Genomic DNA, 23,899 nt, shown 5'->3' on the forward strand with positions numbered 1-23,899 from the left:
GAGACTTTAAATAGGGGCAGCTGACGAGGGGCAAAACAGGTGATGGAGTAAACTAATGACAACGAGGCAAATAATGAGCTAAAACAGAAACAGGAAAACAAAACCATAAGGAAAAAACAGGAACAGGCAGACGTAAAACAAACAAAGGACAACACTAAAATTTCATAATCCTAACAGTACTCCCTCATCCCAGCAAGCGCATCCTCCCACTGTAACAGGACGATCCACAGAGCGGGGGAAGGGGTGTGGGATGAGGACGGACTGGCAACAAAGGGCTGGTGGAAAGGCAGGCAGGAAGGCAGGCTGACGACCAAGGTGGCGACCGATGGAGGGAGGAGGCCATTCTGGAGACAGGAAGATAACGGCGGGCCGACAGCAGATGGTTATAATTAAAGGAAGCCAAGGAATGAGGACAGGAGAGTGGAAGCTGGAGTAGGAGGAGCCAGACCAGGACCCAGGGCCGCAGCCATGATGGCCCACCCCCAGTGGAGCCTACGGAGGGAGGAGCAGTGGTGGAGGAAAGAGGAAGGGATGATGGCTACATGGAGACGACCGGACGGCGGTAAGCAGGTGGAGGTGGAGGCCAAGGTTGATGGCAGGAGCCGACGAGCCAGGGTGAAGCCGCCAGGAATCCAGAGGGCCACGGCGGAGCCGGCCCCCCCCGAGTGACAGAGGACTGAGGTGGGAGCTGAAGGGACGAGGCTACAGCCAGGACTGACGTGTAGTCCGAGGTGAAGGTAGGGGGGACGACTGGACCACGGCAGAGCTGGAAGGCAAGCGGGAGCCCCTCCCCCACCCCCCGGTGGGAGCTGGTGGATGAGGGCTCCGGTGGAGACGAGGCGCTGCAAGCCATGGTGGACCACTGGGTCACAGTGCTGACGGCAGAGTCTGGGCCTCGGAGGCGGATGTCAAGGGATCCTCCAAGACTAAAACCACCAATGGAGTTGGAGATGGGCAGGACCCGCGGCAAGCCCACGCCACATGATGGTGGGCTGAGGGTGAGAAGAGGGGCTGACAAGATCCAGCAGAATGAGCGGTTGATGAATGGTAAGTTACAGATCAATTGAGTGGAGGCGGGAGAGGGAGTGTTGGGTGCGGGATTTCTTGCCAGAAATAAATATTCAAAGATGATGGACATAAAGGTCCTTCTCAAAAAAATTAGCATATTGTGAAAAAGTTTCATTATTTTCAATAACGTACTGATAAAAATTAAAACGTTCATTTATATTTTAGATTCATTGACACACAAAACTGAAATATTGTCAGGTCTTGTATTGTTTTAATTACGGAGGATTTTGGCATTACAGCTCATGAAAAACCCAAAACTTCCTATTCTCAAAAAATTAGCAGATTTATCCGGAACAATTAAAAGAAAAGGTTTTTAATACAAAAAAAACAGTCAACCTTCAAATAACTTATGTTCAAGTTATGCAACTCAATACTTGGTCGGGGGAATCCTTGTTGCAGAAATGACTGCTGCAATGCGGCGTGGCATGGAGGGGCAATTCGCCTGTGGCAATGATGAAGGTGGTTTAGGAGGCCCAAGGATGATTCGATAGAGGCCCTTAAGCTCATCACAGAGTTGTTGGGGTCCTTGCGTTTCTCCAACTTTCTCTTCACCATCTCCCACAGAGTTCTCTAGGGGTTGGTCAGGAGAGTTGGCAGGACAATTGAGAACAGTAATACAATGGTCAGTAACCATTTACAGTGGTTTGGCACTGTGAGCAGGTGCCAGGTCGTGCTTGAAAAAACGAAAATTATTCATCTCAATAAAGCTTTTCAGCAGATGGAAAGCATATGATGAAATGCTGACTCCAAAAATCTCCTTTGCAATAGCTAGCTGCATTGACCTGCCCTTGATAAAACCACAGGGACCAACACCAGCAGCTGAACATGGCACCCAGACCATCACTGACTGTGGGTTTGAAATGGACTCAGGATTTTGGCATTGTCCTTCTCCCAGTCTTCCTCCAGACTCCATGGAACCTGGATTTCCGAATGGACATTCAAAATTTGCTTTCTCGAAAAAAGACTTTGGACCACGGAGCAACAGTCCAGTGCGGCTTCCCTGTAGCCCAGGTCAGGCGACTTCTGCCGTGTTTCTGGTCAAAAAGCACACGCCTGTGCACGGTGGCTATGGTTGTTTCTACTCCAGAGGGGGTGGGGGGGGGTGGGGGTCTCAGCCACTGCTTCCGCAGGTCCCCCAACAACACCTCAATCCCTATTCATTATCTGTGTTGAGACTGTGGAACAGTCATCCTTCTCTTAAGGGACATTATTGGAATTGGTGTCCAAACCTGTTTGCCTCCCTAAAAGTAACTGGTAACCAGAATCAGCAGGCTTGCAGTCCAGAAACCAGTCCTCATAGCACACTATCAGTACTAAACACTGCAAGAACAGTGTTGGTGTGCTTCAATTTGTTGTACACACAGAATGCAATACTTACCTTTAAATTTATAAACATTAGTGCCAAGCAGCGCAACCTCATCTCCCAAATGATCCGACGTGGTGTCGGAAACATGTACCTGCTATTCCAAAGATGACCTGTCAGTCTTCGGCCATGCCAACTTTCTTGATCACCCTCCGCGGTGGCTCATGGTAAATACAAGGTAAATAAATGGCTTTCATTAGCCCCTGTGATCTCCAAAGCTGTATCCACCATCACTGCGCTGTCGGTCTCAGCACCTGGTCAGACTCTTGAGGCACACGTTCCGGGGTGTGATTTGTCAGCTCTGTCGCTCCTGAATGGCAACTGGGCTCACCGACAGCAGGCATGCGCTTGGCTCTCTGTCCGATCTGGTGCTGCAGCTCTGACAGTCGCAGTGAACAGCTCCGCGTCACATGGGGTAGACTGGACTCGTGGACATCGGGCTGGGCTTCTGCTTTGGTCCATGGTAAATGGTTGATCCGGTGATCCACAGTGCGAAAGTTTATGTATTTCTCAAGCAACACCCGCACGGATCAGCTCTGGCATGAGGAAGCAGATACTTGTTCCAGCCCACACTGAGTACCAATCCATTAGATGAAGGTCATCACATCTTGGCTGAGATGCAATAACTCCAAAAACCTCGACATACTCCTCCATGTCACATCCTCTTAAAAATGAAAATGAGGAAGCCCCTGAAGCTAAGAGACACGCCCTTCGGGCTACATTAATTGGGTGCGGCAGTTTAAGGTCATTTATTCCCCCCCCCCTTTTCTTACGGAGCTCCAAGGAAGATGATGAAGACAAAGGATAATCCAAATAAACGTCTTTAATTTTAATCCACACAAAGGGTACAAGGACTGCAATAACCACAGCAAAAACATAACACCAACAATAACCGGACAGTATACTGAAATCATTACCGGAGAACTTAACACATAGGGCAGCTTACACTGACGTGCCTAACCGTGATGCCAGGGTGGTACAGGGCGGTGGCGGAGACTTGAAACATTTCGCGTCTGTGTACAGCAAACTAAACTAAAAATTAAGGCGTGACAAAAAGATGAGCGAGTAAAACAAACCCTATAAGGAAAACAGGAACAGGCAGACGCAGCCGAAAATGACAATACAAAGTTTATAACCTAACATTATATTAACTACTGAAATTTTGAACTGAAAAACAATTTTATGCAATCGATTTTTGCATGCAGATAGCTGCACAAAATAACATTCCATGCAAACTGCTGTTATTCAGTTTCAATATCAAAACAAAACTTATCTAATCAATATTCCCACTTCCCATCTGTGTACCTGGGAGGCCAGTCATCTCTCATACGATTACATTTATTGGATGAATTGTCCAAGAGCCTGTTTGCCTCCCTAAAAGTAACTATGAGTTAAAACAGGCACCAGATCAGCAGGCTGCAGTCCAGAAACCAGTTCCTCTTCACTAGCACACTCTTCAAGTACTAAAAGCAGTGCAAGAACAGTGTTGGTTGTTAAGCTTCACTTTTTTCAATACACAACAGAATGCAATGCTAAACCTTTAAAATATAAACATTAGTGCCAAGGCTGCACCTCATCTCCCCAAACTAGTCAGGAATGGTGTCGGACATGTACCTTTCTATTCCCAAGATGGCTACTGGTCCGTCTTACGGCCATGCCAGCTTGTATCTAGCCAGCACCCCGTCTCATGACCCAAGTCCCCTTTACAACCCACTCAGGACACATTCCTGGCCAGTCTCTGTCCGCACTTGCTCCTGGTCTCTGCCCTGTCCTAAGTCTGCCCATGGTCAGGACACTCTCGATCTGATGCTGCACCTAAGATGCAATGTGCTAATGCATTAGGGGAGGCGCACAGGGAGGTCAGAAAACCCAGCGCCGTCCACGTTTCCACAAAGCAGGTCCCCTTTAGCATATAGCCGCATCTGCCCTCTCAATTTCTCCTTTTGTCCCAGCACCTCCGGCTAGTGCTCCACTGTCCTACAGAATCACTACCGCCGAGATAACAGCCCACAAGCACACTAGAAATACCGCACAACCAACCATGACAGAGAAGCAGCTGTTCCATTATGAATGCATGCCATGCTGTGAGAACAATAGAGAGACTTATCAAAGAGCACTCATATATCAAACAAGTACTAATCAAGGGTGATATAGTAAACGCATATTTGCTTTGACCGTGTAGAAAGATACAAAACAGAAGTGCAGGCACCAATTGTTTTGATATTTGTTTGATTTTTCCCCCGTGTCTCACATCATCTGAGCAACATAAAAGGCGGCGGAGAAAACATAGCACAAACAGAATAGCATTTTGAGGGGAAAGGAGTGTTCAAATTCACGATATCACCATCTGTAGTCCTGTAGGATAGAGAGATTACAGATAAAAGAGAGTCGCATGCAGTGGAAGGTGCAGGTTAATGTGTGAGGCCTAAGTCAATAGACTGGAAAGGTGACGCCACTAGATTGAAGTGCTGGAGTGCCCTCTAACCAGTATTAGATATAGGGGCCAGGTTTGAAAAAGATGGAAAGAAAATTTTCCTTTAATCAAGAACACCCTCTCTCGGGTCGTTTGTGGGTCATTTTAATTGACTTGTCTTGCACAGCTGATACAAAATAGCTGCAAAGAAATTGAAATGCAATCAGATAAAATGCAGGTTAATTCGTGATAATGGTATCTTCCGATGGCAAACAAAGCATTCGGGGGTTAATTCTGACAGTATCTTCAATCATATATGAGCATAATGAAGATTTATATTTTGCTTATTTTTTTTTTTTGTGTGAGTGAAAATTTTTTTTTTGTTATACTATCTTTTTGTGGTGTGGAAGTGATTTTTTTATATCTAATAAATTTGAAGCCTAATACCTACTTTTCAAATAGGTTAATGAATATAAATAATTATGTTAAATTATAAATAAATGCATTACCATTATCAATAGGTAATTAAGTATGTTTGAGGACTGTTTTATTTTTCTCAGATACACACTTTTCCGCATGCAGTTTAAAGTTCTGATGCCTGATGAATTTAGTATTGAATTTATTTATTTTTTTTTTACATCAGATCTTAAAGGTGTCATCGGATGCCCATTTTCCACAAGTTGATATGATTCATTAGGGTCTTAATGAAAAGTCTGTAACGTAGTTTGGTTACAATTTCTCAATGGTGGTGTAAAACAACACCCCTTTTACAGTATCAAAAACAGCTCTTTTCGGAGCAAGCCGTTTTGTAGCATTTTCCTTTAAATGCAAATGAGTTCTGGTGACCCCGCCCCTCTTTTCCAAGCCCGCCCTCTGAGGGACTGTTTACTTTAGCCACATTCATCGTGAAACTTGCTAATTAACACATTATTAGGGAAGGCAATTTGCAAAGATTCTGTTCTTTCCTGTTACTTTTGATAAATGTAATGGTCCTTGCTGAATAAAAAGTATTAATTTCTTAAAAAATATTGAATGGTAGTGTAGATAGCCTGCTGTGATGTCCTGCGAATTATTTTGTCTACACACCGAGAAAAGGCATATATTTACCAAAGAACTGTCAAGATCACCAGCTGGAATGCCCTTGTTGAACATGTCCGCAAAGGCACTCCATCCAAGGACTTCATTTCCCATAATCCTCTGCTGAAGAAAAAGGGGGGAGGAAAGAAAGGGGGTCTCATCAGCACCTCATTGTTTGCACCTTTGTCTCATTAGCATGGTTAGCTCACCCTATATAAGCCCGTTCTCACAGTCATCCTTTTGCAAAGTCTTGTACTGTGTGTGTCATTACTGCAATTCTAAGCCTTTACCCCTGGTTCCCTGGTGTCTTTGTTCCTGGTCTTGTTATTCTGCCTGTTTTTCTGGATTACTCTATTTGCCTCCAGCCCCTTACTTTGACTTTTTTTTTTTTGGCTGCCTGTTTGTTGCGTGACCTTTTCCTGCCTCTGGTTGTTTTGGAAGCGTTTGTGGATTAACAGCACTATATTCAATAAACTACTGCATCTGTGTTGGATCCCTCTCACACTGTGGGTGATATCACAACATGCAGTTTCATGACGAAAACATGTAGTATTGAATTGCTGTATTATATAACCGCATTTCTGTTATAGCTGTATAGAACTAGTTGTCATAGCCTCAGTGACCTAACAAAAAGCTGTGATGATTGAAGTTATGTTGCTTTCCAAAGGAAAATAATTTCTGGAAGCAAACATATCCGAATTGTCACTGAAATGTTCTAATTGTCTATCAAACCCCCTGAACACAGTGTGTTTGTATGAGTATGTTCCTCATGGGCTCAAGTATCACGTCTAAACAATATCAACACATTCATGAAGTGCTTGCAGATGCTAAAAAAGTTTTCTTCATGAAGGTCACGCATAACTTCAAAAATCAACCAAAAAAAAAAGGTTTTTTAAAAGTGTTTTCTAGGTCCACACAGACTTTGACTCAAAACGCAGGAACATGCATCAAAAAAACAACGTAACTCTCACACCCCCCTCAGGGTGATGGAGATGCAAGTCAAGTAGTAACAGTAAAGACAGGATCTGAGAATCAAGAAGTTACAAAGACAATGTGCTCGTGGATTTCCTCCCACGCTCAGCACAGCCCTGGAGGCACAGTTTAATATGTAATGGCTCAGAAAAGCTCACACTCATCTTTATCATTTATCATTTATTTCCAACAAGAGATTCATTAATATGAACCACACTGAGCTGCATGGCCTCACGTCGCCCCTTTAGGCCAAAAAGGGGGAGGTGAAACATCCTTATTTCATATCCTGAGGAGTCTAAAGCTGTGCATGATTAATCATTTAGGTTAGGCTATGGAGCTTGAAATTCAACCACAAACAAGTTCAGAAAAAAAAGTATTAATTATTTATTTGTGGTAAGCATGTACTACACTCATGAGATATGAGCTATATCTACATTTATGTTCACTCGAAATGGATCTGCAAATATCCATAACATTGCTGATCGAAACCTGTTGGGAAAGAACCACAAAGCGTGACTCATGTGGAGAATACACACTGTATTCTTCTACAGTCAGATTGCCATTTACACCCCCCCGCTGACTGTTAGGTAAACTACAGAACTGTGCACTGCAACACAGGAAGTCAGTGTAATGAATGTGTATTTACCAGTCTGCCTAAAGACTCTACAATTGAGTGCTTCTGAGAAGAGTTTGCACTTATGATATTTAAGATTTATGTGTTGAGAAGCCTAGTAGCACATCCCAGTTCCCTTTTGGCACATCTGCACTTTGTTTGCAAAGCAGTGCTCCATTTACTCCACCCCGAAAATGCAATGTGTAGATTTTGGACAAAAATACAGAGCCTTGATCAATTATTGCATTGCTGTATCGTGCCCAACTGATGATGAGGACCAAATCCTAATAATTTTAGCATGGAGAAAAGAAAAAAGAGCAGATATCATCAGAAAAAGAAATTCTTGTTTTACATAACGCATACTATCTGATAAAACGAATCAAGCTGTAAACCAACACCATGTGGTCCAAAAAACGTCAAATATATTAAAAAAAGAAAGCAGTTTTACTGCAAAGGTTCATGTAGTAACAATAAGGTGTTTTCACTGAATACAGTCCCATAATGCACTAATCAGAAAACAGTTATTTTAAATGGTAATATTATTTCACAATATTACTGTTTTTATTTATCAATACAATAAATGCATAGAGAAAAAAAATAGTAAGCATAAAGAGACTTCTTCAAAAAAACATTAAAAAAAAAACTTAAAGAGAGGTCATATATGATGCGATTTAAATTTTTTCCCTTTCTCTTTGGAGTGTATTACAAGCTCTTGGTGCATGAGAAGATCTGTAAAGTTGCAAAGACTAAAGTCTCAAATCCAAAGAGATATTCTTTATCAAAGTTAAAGACTCTGCCATACGCCGCCCCCTGAAGCAGGCTCCATTAGCAACATCGGCCCCCACATCTCTATGTCACTATGTGGGACATCCATTTGCATACTACCGCCCAAATGTTTACTTGTAAAGAAAGAAGGACGTGGCTTCATGAACCGATAGTTAGTGTTGAAGCAGCCATGTCAGGAAGATGCTGTGTGTGTATCTAGAGTGAAAGCAAAAGCACTTTTTTATTTGGCCTTCCGAAGTAGATGCATTTAGGGAATCTTTAAGATTACTGTACAACAAACATCAATGCATGGTTTATAGACGACTGTTTCGTGAACCTAGGGAGAGGAGGTAATCTCTGACTTTGCTCACGACAATCTGAGCGCTCCTGAATCAGCGCTAGCTGTCATAGTATTGTTTTGTTTATTAGTTTTAAGTATTTGCTATTGCACTGTTCAAAGCAGACTTTGCATTCTTGCATGTGTGGTGTATGTGTGTTGTGCACGTGTGTGTGAAGAAAGGAGGGAACCAAGGAAGAACAAGGGACAGAGAGAGGCAGGAGAAAGAGAGAAGAGAGAGAGGGAACAGGGATCCACACAGTGGATCATTGTCTTACCGTCCCGTGGCTTGGTTTACTGCAAACACATAGGAGCTTCATCAGAGCCGATCTGTCAAGGTGACTCGTCCCCTTTTCAGGCTTGACTGATGGTAAAACTAAGGACATTATTAGCTGTCTTACATTTATTTGAAGATGAATCTCGCGTTGAAGAAAGGCGTTACTGGGTCAGTTGTCAGAACAGACTACTTCAGGAAGGAGAGGGACTTTGTAGAAAATGACGTTAAGGGGAGTCAGGGCATGTAGAGGACCTACAATAATGTAAGTGTTGAAAAGATAATTTTTGAACATTGTATATCAACATATTTCCTATTACAAATGCAAAAAATAATGATCTTTAAAAGCATCATATGACCCCATTGTCCATACTTGATAGTTTAGATTATATTGCAATATATTTGCCATGCATACAGTAGGTGGACATCCAAAGCGTCGTTTCTACGCCCGGCTGTTACCGCCCTTGTAATCTGCAAAGAAAGTGCATTGCGGCACGTCGCAAGGTGAAAACGATACAGGTTTTTCAAACAAAGGCATCAAAGCCGCATTTTATGGAAATAGGCGTCAGCTTTGCCTCACGAGAGTGTTATATTTGAGGATTGCAGTCGGGAAAATGTAGAAAAAATATTTAATATTCACAGATGAAAGTTTAGTCCTTATAGAAGAGATATGTCGTTTCTTTGAGACGAGATTCAAGCAGGATAAATGTCAAGCCCTAGGCTGTGCTTATATTTTCTACACCATATTTTAGATTAGAGCACATTTTAAATGATGTACAGTATTATTTATATAATATAGGGTATGTATTATATTTATTAAAAAGAAAATGTGGTTTACTTTTAAAAGCCCGGGCATTAAAAAGTGATGGCTATTGTGGAAGGCTATAGGCACGTTTTCTCAAGTGCTTCTTTGTATTTTAGTAAGCGTAAGGCTATATAATTTAAACCACATTATTTAGGCCTAGTTAAGACAAAGAAGCGAATAAAATTAAACTACTTGCAGTTTAACAAATCCATTGCAAACTAAAGAATGGATGGATTAGTAAAGGCGTCTCACTTGTCAGCTAAGTGCATACGATGTAAAAAAAAAGATGTAAAAAAAAAAAGAGCTTCACTAATTGACAACTGATTTTAAAATTGCAGTCTTCAGCGCTTTCTAGCATAATTTTAAATTAAAGTAAAAATAAATGATAAAATAAAATAAAATGATTGCAGCCGCATTTAAATGCAGGTTTATTATAATATTCAAATGGAAATATCAGTGCAAGATTTTGCTCTCTGCATGATGCTGAGTGCCTTATTTATTCTGTATACATATTTTATCTTATTTGAATCTTGTTTGGTTTTATTTTTGGATAATTTACATGTAAAAAATAATTTGCTTTATGGTATATACAAAATAGCCAGATTATTAATGTATTTAAGTGAACTTGTGCAAAGATAAATTAATGCATGACAGGAAGGCCTTACCTCTACGTCAAATAATTTTTTTCCTAATAATGAAATAACTGAAATTGTAGGCGTCTCACATACATGAAAAATATATCTACAGAAAGCTTGGGAAATGTCTTTTAGTAGGAATTTAAGCAAGCATTATAATCTATGAAGGAGTTGTATTTCCTGTTTAGGCTGGCGTCCATATGGAAGAGTCAAGCTTTGCATAAGCGTTTCATCTTGGCCGATAAGATAGCATTTATTAATAAATGGGTAAATGTCTCCTTTTCACTGAAAATTATTGGGGCTATTTCTTTTGTGCTTTTATGTAGACAATGCATGTGTGAAGCGTGAAGTCTCGTAGGCTGGATTATAGTTATGGTGCTGGCCTGGCACTTAGTTGGAAATAATGACAAATGGTGACTAGTAACTAAGAAAAAATCTTACGTGGGAAGCAGACCTAGTAATTCTGCAGCGCGGGTGGGGGCAGTAGGGAGTCTCGCGGGTTCGCCGCGAGGGGGATTGATAAAGAAGATTTTTTCGGTACTGGGAGCCCTGCGGCCGCGTTGTCCACCGGGAGATGCGGCCCCGGCGTACCTGGGCCCCGCATGGTGCGCCAGAGAGAGACAGTAGCAAAAAAACAGCTCTTTTCAGAGCAGCAGTTTTGTAGCATTTTCCTTTATGCAAAGAGTCGGTGACCCCGCCATCTTTCCAAGACGCTACCTCTGAGGGACTGTCTTACTTTAGCCACATTTATCGTGAAAAAACTTGCTAATTAAAACATTATTAGGAAAGGCCCAATTGCAAGATTCTGTTCTTTCCTGTTGCTGTTGATAAATGTAATGGTCCTTGCTGAATAACCGTATTAATTTTCATAAAACAAATATTGAAGGTAGTTGTAGATAGCCTGCGACCATTAGAAAAGCCTATATATTTGGGCTACACACCGAGAAAAGGCATCTATTTACCAAAGAACTGTCAAGGATTCAATTTCAATTCACTAAGGGGCAATCTCCTCAAGGACTTCAGTCCCATAATCCTCGGCTCGGTCTCATCAGCCCTCAGTGTTGGCACCTTTGTCTCATTAGCATGGTTAGCTCACCCGTATATTCAACCGTGTCTCAACGTCATTCTTGTTTTTTGCAAAAGTCTTGTACTGTGTGTGTCCATTTACTGCATTCTAAGCCTTTACCCTGGTTCACTGGTGTCGTTTGTTCCTGGTCTTGTTATTCTGCCTGTTTTCTGGATTACTCTATTTGCCTGTTTGATTAGACCCTCTATTTTTTTGGCTGCCTGTTTGTGCGTGACCTTTTCCTGCCTTTGGATTATGTTTGTGGATTACGAATTCAATAAACTACTGCATTTGGATCCTCACCTTCACCTACTTCACCATGCAGTTTCAAGACACAAGAACATGTATTTATTGTATTCATCCTCATTTCTGTTATAGCTGTATAAGGAACTAGTTGGTCATTGCCCTCAGTGACCTAACAAAAGCTGTGATATGACACAGTTATTTGCTTTTCCGAAATCACTTTTGGGAAATAAACATATCCGAATTGTCTGAAATGTCTAATTGTCTCCAAACCACTGAACACAGTGTGTTGTATGAGTATGTTTCCTCATACTCATTATCTCTCACATATCAAACCATTTTCAGGCTTGCAGTCTAAAAATTTTCTTCATGAAGGTCACTAACTTTGTCAACCAAGTGTTTTAAAAAAATACTCGGTTCCACACAGACTTTGACCTCAAACTCAGAACAATAAAAAAAAACAAACGTAACTGCCTCACACTTCCCTCGGTGATGGAGATTGCAATTCAAGTGTGAACAGTAAAGACAGGATATGCGAGAATCAAGTTACAAAAGACAATGTGCTCTCAGGTTGGATTTCTCCCACTCTCACAGCCTGGAGCACATTTAATATGTAATAGCTCAGAAAAGCTCACTCATCTATTATCATTTATCATTATTTAATTGATGAACCATTTATTCATTAATATGAACCACACTGAGCTGCATGGCTCACGTCCCCCTTTAGGCCAGAGAAACATCCTGGTTTCATACCTGCAGGGTCTAAGCTGTGCATTGATTAATCATTTAGTTGCTATGGAGCTTGAAGTCAATAATGACAAATTTAAACAAAAACAAAAAAAAAAAAAAAAAAAAAAAAAAAAAAAACAGTTTCAGATAAAAAAAAAAAAAAAAAAAAACAGTTTCAGATTATTTAACACAGACACTCATGCGAGATATGAGCTATATCTACATTTATACAACTGACAATGATCTGTAATATCCATAACATATGATCGAAAACTATTGAGAACCAAAAAACGTGACTCATGAGAATACACTGTATTCTTCTACAGGTCAGATTGCCATTTACAACCCCTGCTGACTGTTAGGGTAACTACAGACTGGTGCACTTGCACACAGGAAGTCAGTGTGAATGTGTATTTACCAGTCTGCGCTTAAAGACTACAATAAGTGCTCTCTGAGAAGAGTTTTGCACTTATTGATATTAAAGATTTATGTTTGAGAAGCCTAGTAGCAAATAGTTCCTTTGTCACATCTGCACTTTGTTTGCAAAGCAGTTGCTCCATTTACCACCCCTAAAATGCAATGTGTAGAGTTTGGACACAATTACACAGTAGCCTTGATCAATTTATTGCATTGCTGTATCGTGCCCAACTATGATGATGAGGACCAAAAAAATCCTAATAATTTAGCATGGAGGAAAAGAAAAAAGAGAAGATATCATCAGAAAAAGAATATTCTTGTTTTTACATAACATACTATCTGACTAAAACGAATCAGCGTAAACCAACACCATGTGGGCAAAAAAAAGTCAATATATTGCAAAGAAAGCAGTTTAAACCAACAAGGGTTCATGTAGTAAATAAAAAAAACAATAAGGTGTTTTCACTGAATACAGTCCCATAATGCACTAATCAGAAAACAGTTATTTTAAATGGTAATATTATTTCACAATATTACTGTTTTTATTTATTGATGTAATAAATGCATAAGAAAAAAATAGTAACCATAAGAGACTTCTTTCAAAAACATTAAAAAACTTAAAGGGGTCATATGATGCGATTTAATTTTTTCCTTTCTCTTTGGAGTGTTACAAGCTCTTGGTGCATGAAGAAGATCTGTAAAGTTGCAAAGACTAAAGTCTCAAATCCAAAGAGATATTCTTTATCAAAGTTAAGACTCTGCCACGCCCCCCTGAAACGGCTCATTCAAACACGCCCCCACATCTCTATGTCACTATGTGGACATATTTGCATAATACCGCCCAAATGTTTACGCAAAGAAAGAAGGCGTGGCTTCATGAACCGCAGTAAGTGTTGAAGCAGCCATGTCAGGAAGATGCTGTTTGTATCTAGGTGAAAGCAAAAGCACTTTATTTTGCCTTCCGAAAGTAGATGCATTTAGGAATCTTTAAGATTACGTACAACAGAACAGCAATGCATTTTTATGGACGACTGTTTTCGTTAACCTAGGAGAGGAGGTAATTCTGACTTTGCTACGACAATCTGGCGCTCCTGAATCAGCTACTGTAAGTATGTTTTGTTATTAGTTTAAGTATTTGCTATTGACTGTTCAAATGCAGACTTTTGCATGTCTTGCATGTGTGTGTATGTGTGTGCGTGCACGTGTGTGTGTGAGAGAGACAGAGAGAGAGACAGAGACAGAGAGAGAGAGAGAGAGAGAGACAGGGTCACACAGTGGAGTCAGTTGTCTTAACCGTCCATGGCTTGTGTACTGCAAACACATAGGAGCTTCATCACCGTATCTGTCATGCGACTCTGTTCCCCTTTCAGGCTTGAACTGATGGTAAAACTAAGGACATTATTAGCTGTCTTTACATTTATTTTGAAAGATGAATCTCGCGATTAGGGAAAGGGGCCGTATCTGTCATGCGACTCTGTTCCCCTTTGCGGTGTTCGGCCAATCACAATGCACTGGTTCAGTTGGCCAATCAGAGCAGACTGCGCTTGTCAGAAGGAGGGGACTTTGTAGAAAAATGACCCGTTAGAGAGAGTCAGGGCATAGAGGACCTACAATAATGTACAGTATTTGAAAAAGAATGTTTTTTGAACATTAAAGCATGTCAAACATATTCTGTTACACCAAATACAAAAAATAATGATCTTTTAAAAAAGCATCATATGACCCCATTAACTCCATACTTTTAAATGATTTCAATTATATTGCTGTATATTATTTACATACATACATACACACACACACATATTATAATGTATTCTATATCACATTGTAACTAGGGACTCCTAAACACTGGATTTATGGGCAGCGGTGGACAAGGCACAATAGGCATCAGATGTGGCTTCATCAAGTGCTGCCAGCATTTTTTAGAGTCCATCTTTCAGCTCCACAATATTCGGCAGATAGGCAGACCATCAGTCACAATACATATTAAATCTACGTCATACCCTGAGTAAAGACAGCATTCCCTCATAAACAATACAGCTCACTTTCAGCAACTTATTAAAGTTAATTATTTACTTGATCCAGAGGATCACAAGTTTATTTCCTCTTTATTGCACAAGGTTTTGTTGTTGCATGATCGGACACTCCTACTGCTGGGATTCCCGAATGCCATTGGTGGGCCTGCATAATAGCCATAGCTTTTGAAAGTATGATCATAATGTTTCAATTCTCTGCCATGAGCCTGATTCAACCACTTGAATGTTTGTTAGATTGATTTTCTGTTGGGTCTGGGATCATGAGAGGTTAAAACATTTATAAAAAGATGAAGAAATACTGCCACATAGCATATTCTGGTTGTATTGTATGATGTGAGGTTAAAACATTTATAAAAAGATGAAGAAATACTGCCATAAACACTGCAACTGCTAAATCCATATATTGAAAGACCCCAGAGAGTAACAAAAAATGACAAAATGAAAAAAGATAATTGCAATATTTTTTTTTTATTATTTAAGCCTACAAAAATTATATTAACCTCTATAATAATGAGTGCTTGCATTATTTTGTCCAACCCCTGTGTCTTTTAGTTTCAATCAGTTTTGTGTTCCCTAATCACATTAAAAGTCACACTATCCAGAGTCAGTCAGGAGAGCTACAGTAGGAAGTCACTACTGCATCCTGTTTGTCTTTAATCAAACAGGCTCCAGCCATGCAAGAGATCCTCAAAACAGACTGGCGCGTGAATGTCATGTGATGCATTTTGGATTTGTCAGCAAATACATACAGTCCTGCAGACAAAGGCATTGACTGACTGTCTTTCACTCTTTCATACAAGATCACAGCTTTGATTGCAAGTATATGATCAGCAACTTTGCATGTGTGTTGATGTGACCTGCAGCTTAATGCCAAATTCATCCCCAAATCAGCACTTCATGAGTTAAAATCTAACCAGCCTGACAGTGACTCCATCTATGTTTATTCAGAGATTTCTTCCACTCATCCTTAGAAGAAATACTGAAGGAACCATCTTACCTTCTATGGGCGGCCTTTGAAAATGGTGTTGAACAATATGGAGGGGAATTGCAGTCACACAATGCAGTCATTTCAATAGGAATCCACACTAGTGAGAACTTAGATATCTCCATGCAGATTTTTTTATGTTAATTTTTAGACCTTTTTTGTCTGTGAAATTTTGCTACATTTTGGCTAAAGTGACTTATCAGCAAATCTGTTCGACTGCTGCAAACAAACACCTGCATAAAGCACCTCCATTGTCGCAAATGCCTTCAGACTTGCAATAGCAGAAGGTTTATATAGCTTACATACTGTATTCATAATGTATGTATGTATGTATTGTATTTGAGATATTTTTAGGTTTTAGTTATTTTTGGTTTTACAGCGCACAGGTTTTTAAAATTTTCAACACTTACTCTTAATGTGTGTGCATAAAGCATCCTTGAAAGACATTCTAAAAACATTTTGAGAAATTAGCTCGGGTTTTGACATCAAGCCAACATCAACTGTAAACTAAAAGGGGCGTTGTACACCTATTCTGTTCTGTAGACTTTGTTCTTCAATGCCAGGGCTTCAAGGACAATAACGATGCATGTTTCATACCTTTGATACCCCTCATGCACAATTCTCACTATTCATTCTTTCCTGATCAGGAAGGAGCAAGACTACTAGCATTAAGCGCGCTTATGACCTGTAATTCACCTGACGCACTACAGGACCGCAGTGAGGTGTAATTACTGTAAACACATCCACTTACTCAATGAAGAAACTCGCTCCTTCCTTCGTAAATCCTTCCTCCCAACCTGTGGGTAGATCTAGGAGGCGAGAAAAATAGCACGTTTGCGGAACTTTTAGCATTCATTTATTCTTTCATGGTAGCCTATGCAACACCGACATATCACTTAAATACTGAAATCTCTAAAGCTAAATGGAAGCATGAATGCACTTACCGGATCGGATCATGTGTCCAGAATTGACAGGTTCACCAGTGCAGGGATGAAGCCAAGAAGTGCTTCTCGTCTCATCGCTGACAGGAAAACAAACCACCTGTTAGCGATGCAATTGGCTGGGAAACACTCGAACGGTATGAGAAAGAAATTCTTACTAATGTCATATTAAGCATATATCCTCACTTTATGAAAAAGACCCTGCCGTCGCAGCACACCCCGTAACAGTAGTTCTCAGGTAAGGTGTCCCGCCGGAGCGGCGCCGCCATTATTCCCGTGTAAAGTCCCGTCTACCTCATATTCCCTCCGCGCTGTCCTCCTTTGCAGCGCTCGGGCAAAAGGCGATTAAAGGGGAGGGCTAACTTTGCACTTGGCTTTCAGTGACTAAGGTTGGCCGACAAAAAAAGATAAATTCCTTACAATACAGACTATCGTCCTGCAACGTAGAGAAATCCATTGCTCACGGTCTTGAGATATCATATAATAATTATAATAATATTTGTATTTTTTTAGTCCAAACAGATTTAGTCAACACTTGTCTGTATTTGTTTTGTAGTGCTTGGTGTTCCAATGCATTGAATGTTCCCTATGCATGTCTTTCAAAGCATTGATTTATTTATTTATTAGATTCTGCTGTTTGTGTGATTTTTGTTGCAGAATAGCCTTTGGGTTGCCAGGTCTGTGTAAGATAAACGCATACAGTTCCGCTTCTTATCCATAGGTTAGTTAAGCTTTATTTACACAAATGCAGATTTGATAAAGATTCTGTAAGTTTTGTGACATTTAAAAATGACTTGATAATTTATTTTAATCAGTAAAGCACTGAAAGAAGAGTGTCTTAAAACTCTTTACAATACTTAAACTGCAATAGCCTATACTGATTATCTATTTATTTGTTTTTTATTTTAGTTATTTATTGTGGTTGTTTATTTATATCTATCCTGCTTGGAATTATTGTGGTTGTGTGTGTGTTTTCTTTCTTATTTCTTTGGACATACTACTCCAGTTGTAAATTTCCATAGAAAATAGTAGCCAGATTACCTGTTTCCACTTACCATCTGCAACAGTTCCACAGACTTGGCAACCTGCCTGTTGTATTACTCATAGTTACTTTACATATTTACAATAAAATATATTGTGCCGTTGTTAGCCTATGTTATTTCTACCTGATCCACTTAAAATTACTTTCATATGTTTAAACATAACGTATATTAACACATTTTCTTTGTGATCTTCACAGTAGACATGGATCTTTTGCAAAGATTATTTATTAGGGATGCCAGTACTGTACATAAAAGGTTCACTCTATATTTTGATGTGGTCGTATTGTGACACCTAGAGGCGTGTCAGTATAAAGCAAAAGTTATTAGTTACTGATACGAGGAAGGAATGTTTTGAGAAGCTGAGTCTGGGTCAGCAAGCGGAGGGAGGACCAAGCTTCTTTCAGGGGTCTTGAAGTCCTTCCCCTGCAAATCAGGTCCAAATCCCTGGACCTGGACCAGCCAGTGCAGCTTCAGTTAATATTAACAAAGTGACATGACAGTTGAGGGTGGGTTTACTGCCATAACCCCCAGACATTTGCACACACCGCTGTCAGTGCTTGAAATTTCATGTTAACTAAAATTATTTATCTTTTAATAGACATTTTTAGCCCAAGCATGGTGATCCTCAAGATACGGCGCCATCTATGAAGAGAGACGCTTGGATGGTCTTGAGGTATCATTATTTTACATACAATATTTAGCTATCAAATAGTTTTATTCCAGAAATAAATGTTAATTGTATTATAATAATAACAATTTTTGGTTCCTGTCACAGCTGCCCCAAACATGCCTGTCTCGGCCTCTCCACGCCTAGCTTCTCGCAAGGATCTGGTAGTATCTGGCACCTTGGCTTGAGGCACTAATATGGTAGTGTTACTTAAATAATAAATACATTAAAAAACAATTGTGCCATGTTTCCAATTGCTCATATTGTTTATATTCTAATGGTTCATAAAGTTCCTTATATTTCTTCAGAGGATGAAATATGTTGCATATATAATTACCATTTTCAATGTGGAATTATCTAAATATAATTTCATCAAAATAATTTAATAAATTCAATTACATTTTTTGGTAAGTTTACTGAAGACCCTAAAAGATGCATAGTGAATGTAAAAGAGTACATAATCAAAATCAATATATATATATATATATATATATATATATATATATATATATATATATATATATATATATATATATTATTATATATATATATATATATATATATATATATAAAACTTTATATTTATATTTTACTTATGCTATCTACAGGTCCTTCTCAAAAAATTAGCATATTGTGAAAAAGTTCATTATTTTCCATAATGTAATGATAAAAATTCAACTTTCATATATTTTAGATTTATTGCACACCAACTGAAATATTTCAGGTCTTTTATTGTTTTAATACTGATGATTTTGGCATACAGCTCATGAAAACCCAAAATTCCTATCTCAAAAAATTAGCATATTTCATCCGACCATAGAAGAAAAGTGTTTTTAAATACAAAAAAAAGTCAACCTTCAAATAATTATGTTAAGTTATGCACTCAATACTTGGTCGGGAATCCTTTTGCAGAAATGGCGTGGCATGGGCGGCAATCAGCCTGTGGCACTGCTGAGGTGTAATGGAGGGCCCAGGATGCTTCGATAGCGGCCTTAAGCTCATCCAGAGTGTTGGGTCTTGCGTCTCTCAACTTTCTCTTCACAATATCCCACAGATTCTCTATGGGGTTCAGGGTCAGGAGAGTTGGCAGGCCAATTGAGCACAGTAATACCATGGTCAGTAAAACATTTACCAGTGGTTTTGGCACTGTGAGCAGGTGCCAGGTCGTGCTGAAAAACGAAATCTTCATCTCCATAAAGCTTTTCAGCAGATGGAAGCATGAAGTGCTCCAAAATCTCCTGATAGCTAGCTGCATTGACCCTGCCCTTGATAAAACACAGTGGACCAACACCAGCAGCTGACATGGCACCCCAGACCATCACTGACTGTGGGTACTTGACACTGGACTTCAGGCATTTTGGCATTTTCCTTCTCCCCAGTCTTCCTCCAGACTCTGGCACCTTGATTTCCGAATGACATGCAAAATTTGCTTTCATCCGAAAAAAAAGTACTTTGGGACCACTGAGCAACAGTCCAGTGCTGCTTCTCTGTAGCCCAGGTCAGGCGCTTCTGCCGCTGTTTCTGGTTCAAAAGCACACGCCCTGTGCACGGTGGCTCTGGATGTTTCTACTCCAGACTCAGTCCACTGCTTCCGCAGGTCCCCCAAGGTCTGGAATCGGTCCTTCTCCACAATCTTCCTCAGGGTCCGGTCACCTCTTCTCGTTGTGCAGCGTTTTTTGCCACACTTTATCCTTCCCACAGATTTACCACTGAGGTGCCTTGATACAGCACTCTGGGAACAGCCTATTCGTTCAGAAATTTCTTTCTGTGTCTTACCCTCTCGCTTGAGGGTGTCAATGATGGCCTTCTGGGTTAACCTCTTACCCATGATTGCGGTTTTGAGTAATGAACCAGGCTGGGAGTTTTTAAAAGCCTCAGGAATCTTTTGCAGGTGTTTAGAGTTAATTAGTTGATTCAGATGATTAGGTTAATAGCTCGTTTAGAGAACCTTTTCATGATATGCTAATTTTTTGAGATAGGAATTTTGGGTTTTCATGAGCTGTATGCCAAAATCATCAGTATTAAAACAATAAAAGACCTGAAATATTTCAGTTGGTGTGCAATGAATCTAAAATATATGAAAGTTTAATTTTTATCATTACATTATGGAAAATAATGCTAATTTTTTGAGAAGGACCTGTATATACAAATTAATATATTTAGTTCAGGTTTTTTTTTTTTTTTTTAATAAAAACTTAAAATATCGTTGTAGTCTGGTTGTACTTAGGTAGCTTCATATTTTAATTCAGGTTATGAAAAAAATATATAAAGATGGATACAACACATGCTCAGTGGTCCCACCCTGTGTTGGTTGTCATGCAGCACATACAGCGAACCACTGAAGAGAGATGAACTGTATGAACCTGAATTAAAGGTTTCTGCTCTGGTTCCTTCATTTGTGCCACATGTAACAGCCTGAGTGAACATACAGAGAGCTGCTGTTCCAAAATATTATTTCAAGAAATGTATGCAGGCTACACTGAACTATATCATTCATTCTCTGGTATATGTACAGCTTTTAGCAATCTGGTTTGATGTTAATGGTAGTCTGATTTTATAGAGAGGCAGCTAAATAAAGATTCAACCCCTATTCAGCATCCCAACAGTAAAGTGTGCTGGTGTTTTTCAGCGGCAGGGACTGGGGGACTTGTAAGAGTAGAAGGAAAGCTCAACACAGCAAAATACTGAGATGAAAACCTAGTCCAGACAGCATACAGAAGCTGGGCAGAAGGTTCACCTTCCAACAGGACAAAGACCCGAAGCACACAGCAGGAGTGGCTTATAGACAACTCTGTGAATGTCCTTGAGTGGCCCATTCAGCCACAGCCTGAGCTTGAACCCAATCAAACCTTTCTGGAGGAACCTGAAAATGTGCGTTGCCCCCATCCAACCTGACAGAGTTTGAGAGGTGAAGAGATGAGAAGAAGAATGTCAGATATTTGCCAAATGCAGATGTGCAAAGCTTGTCACATCAAACAAAAAAGACTTGAGGTTGTAAAGGTGCTTCAACTTCTGAGTTAAGGGTATGAATATTTATTCGAAGTACTTAATTAGGTTTTTCATTTTTAATACATTTGCAAAGTTGCCACATATCAGTTTTTTGCTTTGTCAGTATGGTGTATGGAAGGTAGATTGATGTAAAAAAAAAAAAAAAAAAGCAGTTTGACATGAGGAAGCAGCATTAAACGTGAAAAAAATGAAGGGAAATGAATACTTTCATAAGGCACCATACACACACACATAATTTTTATATTATATATTTATGTATTTTATATAATGGTGGTTTATATTGACAATAAAGATTTTTACAAAAGATTTCTATTTCAATTAAATGCTGTTCTTTTTTTTCTTTCTATTCATCAAAGAATCATGAAAAAATAGAATCACAATTTTCTCAAAAAAAAAATTGTAAGCACATTAAACATTAAAATAATGAAAAGCATTACAACATTTTACAAACTCCAAACTTTTAAACAGTACATACAAACACAAAGCAATTACCAAAAAGATTAGGCCTCTCACTCACATTCACAAAATGATTCCGTGCAGCTGCTGGATCTAATTTGAATACTCAAATATTTTTACATATCAGACAGGGAAGCATCACCATTTGTAATGATTCACATTTTTAACCATTACATGTACACTGACTGTGCACATTACTGAGATTCAGTACAATTTAAAAGTGACTATGTAATAACCAACCAAGTTCGAATTATTCTCTGCAACATGAGATGTGTCTGACTACCGTTTTTTATTTTTTTGTCTCACACACTGTGGCTGCTGACTGCTCTATTGCATCAGGCAGTCAGCGCTTTGTAATTGAGACTCCAGAGATCCTCCTTCTCAAGCTTTGGACTCCCCAGGATGAGTAACAAAGGCTGGGGCCATGCTGGCCACCCTCCCACAACACACCAGCCCCTGCTGCAATCAAATGCAATCCTCTCATTGCCAAATAGTGCTGTGCTTGGTTGCCTAGAGACCAAGGTCACCTGGGTGAAGGCGCCTTGCAACCCTCCCACAAACTGCTCTCAGATCTGTTGCTTTCAATCAGACACTGCTACAAGCAAAAAGTAAATTACAACCAGTCAGCCTTGTCACTGCTAATATAGAGTTAAACACTTTCATAATAGCATGTGTCCACCTTCACATTATCAATAAATGTGTCTGAAATGGCATCTAATTAAGTCAAGGACAAAGCATCATTAAATTACACCTGCAGTCTGCTGTCACAGCATGAAAGATTGCGTAAACGATTGCTTGTCTTTGCACCATGCAAGCTTGTGTTGCAGCTGATGTGTCGAGGGGAGATGCTAATTGATTTCTCCTCAAGGGAGAGAGTTTCATCACACTTTGTTTTTAACCCTCTCTTACATGGGCTGCACATGACGGTCCCGCAGGAGTTCTGCACCTCTACATTCAGAGTCTGAGACACAATGAACTCATATGATGAACCAAAACAAATGAGCCAGGACACAGTGTGCAAGGAAACAAGTGGATATTCAACAAATGCAGGATGTGATAATGGAACATTTGCAGAGTAATAGTGTAAAACATACACAAAAATGTTTCTGGAAAGCAAAAGACTTGCTGTCATTTAATTTATTCTCAAGTACAAACTGCAATGATCAGTGAAGTCAAATGTAGCAAACATAATATAACAGCATCTGTTTTGTAGGACAAACGGTGTAGGATGTAATTTTCAACATATGCACTACTGCTCCAAAGTTTGGGGTCAGTAAGATTTTTTAAAATGTTTTTGAAAGAAGTTGCTTATGCTCATCAATTTAAAAAAAATCAAAATTCAGTTAAACAGTAATTTTGTAAAATATTTTTACAATTTAAAATAACTTTTATATTTAATTATATTTGAAACATTTATTTATTCCTGTTATCCTGTCACAATTCTTTAGAAATCATTTTAATATGCCGATTTGCTGCTTAATGAACATTTCTTATTATTATTAGAGTTGAAAATTGTTGTGCTGCTTAATAATTTTGAAGAAACTGTGATATGTTTGAACAAAACAATTATTAGAAAGATAAACATTTTGTAACAATATAAATGTTTTTTACAGTCACTTTTTATTTCATGTACACTTGCAGAATAAAAGTATTAATTAACAGTATTAAAAAATTATAAATAGCATAAAAAAATCTCACTGACCGCAAAACTTATTAACGGAAGTGTATTTGAACAAATATATATCTATATATAGAAAAATGTAAACATTGAGGTGCAATGTAACTTGACCTTGTTACATTTTTTTTTTTTTCATTTTCTTCAACTTATAATAATAATAGCAGCCTATTTTCATGCCATTTAAAACCACTGGAATAAACAAGGTACAATTTACCCAAAAAATATTCATATTATTCCAAACCAATGTGACTTTCTTATTTTGTGAATCACAAGTGGAGATATTTAAAAAAAAAAAAAAAAATAAAAG

At 39.2% G+C, this 23,899-nt stretch overlaps 1 protein-coding gene across 1 annotated transcript in view; it reads right to left on the reverse strand.

Moving 5' to 3' along the window:
- LOC122148508 (pleckstrin homology domain-containing family A member 7-like) overlaps positions 1–17,066 on the reverse strand; it is a 50,813-nt gene extending 33,747 nt beyond the window's left edge. Inside the window, exons 1-3 of the mRNA XM_042774699.1 lie at positions 16,926–17,066; positions 16,743–16,819; positions 16,550–16,607 (exon numbers count right to left, since the gene is read on the reverse strand). Coding sequence (XP_042630633.1) covers positions 16,550–16,607; positions 16,743–16,819; positions 16,926–17,008 — 218 coding nt within the window. The 5' untranslated portion in view covers positions 17,009–17,066. The remainder of the gene's footprint in view (positions 1–16,549; positions 16,608–16,742; positions 16,820–16,925) is intronic.
- Positions 17,067–23,899: the final 6,833 nt, after the last annotated feature.

The sequence above is a fragment of the Cyprinus carpio genome, chromosome A18, assembly GCF_018340385.1.
Source record: "Cyprinus carpio isolate SPL01 chromosome A18, ASM1834038v1, whole genome shotgun sequence".
NCBI classification, from domain to species: Eukaryota; Metazoa; Chordata; class Actinopteri; order Cypriniformes; family Cyprinidae; genus Cyprinus; species Cyprinus carpio.